Source organism: Morone saxatilis, unplaced genomic scaffold, assembly GCF_004916995.1.
Source record: "Morone saxatilis isolate NCDOM2014 unplaced genomic scaffold, NCSU_SB_2.0 Contig11, whole genome shotgun sequence".
NCBI lineage: Eukaryota > Metazoa > Chordata > Actinopteri > Moronidae > Morone > Morone saxatilis.
The window spans coordinates 5,937,385-5,943,096 of record NW_023339663.1 but is presented as its reverse complement, the minus strand read 5'-3'; the positions used below and the strand labels follow the sequence as shown (position 1 = coordinate 5,943,096).

General features: G+C 39.7%; 1 protein-coding gene across 1 annotated transcript in view; it reads left to right on the top strand.

Annotated features, from left to right (window-relative positions):
- The first annotated feature begins 920 nt into the window (after positions 1-920).
- The window catches only part of LOC118343629 (cellular retinoic acid-binding protein 1), a 7,164-nt gene continuing 2,372 nt past the window's right edge, over positions 921-5,712 (top strand). The window contains exons 1-3 of the mRNA XM_035682557.1: positions 921-1,101; positions 2,205-2,383; positions 3,295-3,408. Of these exons, the coding sequence (XP_035538450.1) occupies positions 1,032-1,101; positions 2,205-2,383; positions 3,295-3,408 (363 nt within the window). The 5' untranslated portion in view covers positions 921-1,031. The remainder of the gene's footprint in view (positions 1,102-2,204; positions 2,384-3,294; positions 3,409-5,712) is intronic.

Genomic DNA, 5,712 nt, shown 5'->3' with positions numbered 1-5,712 from the left:
TCCCTCTTTGGGTTACTATCCCTCCACTGTACCTCAGCAAGGAAACTGTGTCTTGGTAAACACAACAAAGGCTAACTTTGGAAGATGTTCACTGTCAGATTATTTTTATAGTCATAAATTCTTCCTGTGACTCGGCCAAGAAACATGACAGACTACACGTTGATCTCTTGAGTATTGTTTAAAGATAGACTTCGAAACATTTTAACCTATCCTTTCACTATCAGTCTTCTTACCAAAACGTGTAAGTGGTGACCACAGATGATCTTTTAGAATTGTTTAATGCCTTACATTAAGGGTCTATTCACTGAGATTATAAAAATAAATAAAAACAAACAAAAAAGCTTTTGTTGTATCTAGCCAGGGAGATAATTTAGATTTAGGAGAAGTTGCTGTTGATTTTCGCTACATTTCACTACAGGCAAAATCCCATTTACCTCCACTGTATTGGGGTGGAAGCAGAAATTTCAGAAATGGATCTCAAAACCTGGACAAATAAAACTATATTACTACTACATACAATTGAGTAATTGCTTTTTTGGAATTTGGATGAACTGACCCTGAAAAAACAAGGTCCTAAACCTTCCATGAGAAAGGAAAATAAGATGATCCTCTATTCAAGCTGTGGGTGCCAATGAGAAATCTGTGGAAGAAAAGTCTTTAAAAGGGCTTTAAGACTAAATATTTGCATTAATGTACCATTAAGTTCCACTAAACGTCAGATCAGATCAGATGACCGAGATTACGGATGAAAGGAGACATAATTTAGTACGGTCATTAAAAGGAATCTCGATGAGAATAAACCATTAAGAATGTGTGTGTGGAGGTGAGTGTGTGCGTGTGTAATTAATGTGCGGGAGAGGAGGCGGAGGTAGAGGGGGTTTGGTCTGCTGTGTGGGATCACTGCACACAGGGAGGAGAGAAGGAGGGAGCACAAGGACAGACAGAGGGAGAGAAAGAGCCTGGAGAAAGGGAGTGGAGGAGACAGACGACAGGAGGCGAAGCTGACACACAATCAAAACCCCACAAGAAAAATGCCCAATTTCGAAGGCACCTGGAAAATGAAAAACAGCGAGAATTTCGAAGAGTTGCTCAAAGCCCTGGGTGAGGACATTATACTCTTTTTCTATGAAGGTTTGAATGTGTTTTATTGAGAGGGGTTTTCAAAATGATCCAGTGACTGACCATGAAATGAACAGAGGTCTATTATCTGCACAGTAGACACCTATACCTGGAATACAGACAAAAGACGGTGCTCAAGGCTTGTTCTGTAATGTATGCAGAGTTGACTGGTGTTAAGTGATGAATTTTTTCATTTTCAGATGAAAAAAAAAACACCCACAAAATCAGACTTGAGGTACAGATTGAAGACTAGAAGATTGTAAGCATCTTAGATGGTGGCAACAGACTAACATCTGATTTAATTCACACACACAAAAGAAGCTAGTTAAATGTGATCTTTTTTACCAATTTATGTGTCTTATTTTATCTCCACAAGAGCACAGGTTTTTGTACAACTGGTTTTAATTACAAGACGACAACTCATGCACGGTTGCTGCGTTTGAGTGATGGACTACAAGGAGGGTGGAAACAGACTGAAGCAGTCTCTTATCTAATTGTTTGCACTGTAACTGTGTGACAGAGAGGGCTAATAGTTTTTCCACTCATTTGGAGGACAGACTCTATCACGATGTAAAGCTGAGTTAAACAGGGCAAACGGCACCAGCATTCCTCCCTCTCATCACCTTGTCAGTCACCTTCCATATTTGCAACATCTGCTGATAACAATCTCAGTTGCAGCTGGTGGAAGATCCTTTCTTAATATGAAAGCCAACTGCTTTACACTGTAATATGATGACTAAAGAGTCATTTATTTTCATTGGCATGACTCTGTCTGAGATAGATTTCCCTTCCTTTATGCATTCCTCTGTTAAATAAGTCAAGTTTCATCTCTGAAACAGGAACTCAGATTTTTTTCTTACCACCTATTTGGCGCCAGAGCCAGACAGAGAAAATGTGAGGTGGCACAACTCAATGTCAGATGATAAAATATGGAGAAAGAAGGTCATACTTAGTGGCAATAGGTGGGAACAAAAGCTGTTTTGTTCACCATTGTCATAGTGAATTTTATCCATTTCCTGCCTTGCAGACTCTTCAGACACACTTAGTATTTACAGGCTCACAGGAAGCTTTATCCATGTTCTCAGGTGTGAATCCCATGCTGAGGAAGGTAGCAGTGGCCGCTGCGTCCAAGCCCCACGTGGAGATAAAGCAGAATGGCGAGCACTTCTACATCAAGACTTCTACCACCGTCCGCACCACGGAGATCAACTTCGTCATTGGAGAGGAGTTTAATGAGGAGACGGTTGACGGGAGAAAGTGTAAGGTAATTAAATCAACAGTGAGAACAGCACAAGATGTGCCCGAGAAAAATCTGAAGTTTTACTTTTAATCAATTCATCTGACCTGTATGAGTAAGTAAAAATTAACACTATAGAGGGATGCATTTACTTTTTTAGCTTCTTGTATTAAAATAATGTCTTATGGATTCTCAATAGCACCTGAACACATCACTCCGGAAGACTTCTGAACAACTGTCCAAATGTTATCATGCAGGGATATTGTAAGCTTAACAAAAATAAAAAAAAACAACATCCAACTCTCTGCAAGTTAAACAAGTTTCATTAAGTTAGGGGGCCACACTCCAAAGACACTAGATCCTACATTTCCCACAATGCAACCCAACAGTGTCTGTCTTTCTTTCCCTGGTGACATCATCAGGGTTATTTTCTCAGAATTTGGAAAGTTTCTCCAGAGCCACAGATCACATTATACAACACAGGCGGTGTAGTACTGTTTGCGACAAGTAAACTTAACGTGTAAAATTGGTGGAGTGCCCCTTTAAAAGGTCCATTGTGTAACATTTAGGAGGCTCTATTGGCAGAAGTGGAATGGAAGTCACCTTAAATGGAGGCAGCCATGTTTCTACAGTAGTAGTAATAGGGGTGTTCGTGTTTTTCGCACATTTCGCGACCACCTGCAACTACACTGCTAGACGCCACTAAATCCTACACACTGGACCTTTAAAGGTCTCATATTTTGCTGAATTTAGGTGTTGGGCTGCAAGGTACTAGGTAAAAATGCAATCAAAGAAAGGTGGGCTAGAGACACGAGATAAACACACACTCCCCACCGATCTCTCATCCATCACTTTGCTTTACTGCGGCCATCCTGTTAACCAGGTGAAACTGAGGGAATAAATACAGGAAACCTCATTAAAGTGCTGCTTTTCTACAGAGCTTGGCCACTTGGGAAACAGAAAACAAGATTTACTGCAAACAGACTCTACTGAGTGGGAACGGCCCGAAAACCTTCTGGAGCCGTGAACTCAAAGGCGATGAACTTGTACTGGTGAGTAGATTCAGTTTACTGTAGAACTAAGATGACACGAAAAAGAGCTGTAGATTTAAATGAATCAAGCGTATAAAGAATAATGTGTGTCTGAACCAGAGATAGATAGCATTTTTGGCAAGTTTTTCACTTTTGGGGTCTCTTCAGGATTTTGCTTTTGTTTGAAGAGAGTTCTCTCTCTGTTTTCTTTTATACAATTGTGGCTCCCCAATGCTCTATTCCCATCATCCTGAAGGATATCAACACAAAGACTCCCATTTTCATATAAAATCTCACAGCATATCAATGAACAGATGTCTGGATGTTATGAAAAGTGAGATGAGGTGTCAAACTTGGAGGTCACCGTCTTTAACCACATGGGCGGTTTTCTGTTTTTTCTTCTCTTTTTCTGCCAATAAGACAACAAGATATTGGCTAAAGGGACAATTTTTCAAAAGCACAGTTGTTCTGGCAGTGCGGTGTAGCCCATCCTTAAAGGAAGTGTTTGAGTTATCTCCCATAACTTTATAGTAAATATGAAGCTAGAGCCAACAGCTGCTTAGCTTAGTATAGCATGAAGACTGGAAACAGGGCTTGCCTGGCTGTGTGCAAAGGGAACAACATCCACCTATAGATATACCAGCACCTATAAGTAATAAAAAGCTTTCTGTTCCAGCTTCACAAATATAAATATTTTATGGTTTTCTTAGTCCTCTATGAGAGTAAACAAAATATATTTGGCTTTTTTCTTTTGATTGCACTAATGAAGACATTTGAAGACATCGGCTTGGACTTTGGGGACTTGAAAAATGTATTTTTACCATTTGCTGACATCTTACAGAGCAAAAGATTAATTGATGAAATCGGTACATAATTTTTACACTTAAAGCACGATAGCTTCATATTTACCGTACGGACACAAGAGTGAATCATCGCATCTAACTTTCAGCAAGAAAAATCTTATTTCTCAAAGGTGATAACAATGCCAGCAGAAACTAGACAGATGGTCAAGAGAGACCATAACTGGGTGGTGACACCAGATGTGAAGATGTTAAATGATCTGGTCAATATTTTTCCAAAACACTACGTAGTTCCAAGGAAATGTTCTGAACTCCCCAGGGGGACACCATCCATTTCTTATGTTTCTGTCTTGTGCCAAACGAGGGTGTGGACAAACATGTCTATCTGTGAAAGCACATTATCATGATGCATTATTTCAGATTTTCATATTTTTTTTTCCCCATCAAGGACCAAAAGAAAGATGTTTATAGAAACTCATATTCATGTTTTCATAAAGGTCTGAAATGTAAACCAGAAGTCAGTCTAAGGAGAGTTTTGTTTTTCTTTTCATTTGATGTGGGTCTGATTTCGCTTTGGCTGCATGATCCACATCAATAAAAGGAAAAACACACAAAGGGAACAAAAGGCTAAAAGCAAGTGAATTATTTGTTACAGTTTGAAGCAGCACCTATTCAGGGGCTCCACGGGGATTTCAGGGAGTAAATTAACATTTCACTGCCATACGTTTGTTGTTAGACAGCCCTTCGTGATCTTACATCCATCAGAAACACTTCTGCATCCAGTTCCTGGCAATTCAAGATCACTAAGACAAGGCCGTTTTTTTTTTTTCCTGTAAACATCTGGGCCTGCTTGGATTTATGGGCCAGATGGACAACAAAGCAGAGCCCAATTTGGCTGTGATGGAGATCTCCTCTTTACTGACTGTGACTCGCCTCTGAAAAGAGGCAATCAGGAAAACATTTGAGAGGGGCTGCAATTTGGACTGAATGCAGGTTTTCTAACTGGAACAAAGATTTGAACAGGACCAAATCTGTTTTTATTCAAAATAAGGGTGTGTACGTCTGTCCATGTCGGAGTGATAGGCTGTAATCTGATAGGCATTTGGGGCTGAATCACTGGAAAGAAAACGTGACTTCTCAAAGATCATGAGTTTTAACCTGAAACGAGTGAGGAGGGAGATGTCAGATATATTTAGAATGGTTCCGAGATGAAACAGACTGTGAAATCGTCACTAAAGATACACAGTACTGACCCGTACTACGGTCCGTATATCACTGTAAAAAAATACACTCACAGATTTCATGTACTGCTGAATGCATGAAGGTGGTGATGACAGACGTAAAAGATACTTTAGTTAAAAATCTGTATATTGTTGCTGGGAATGAGGGACTGCCCTGCAAACTGCACCAAAGATAATGCAAAAATAGTCTTTAAAAGCCTATAAAATAATAATAATTATTAAGCCTTTTCTTTGTTGAGTCACATTATTTCAAGGGCCACTAACGAGGTTGGGAGACTCTGACA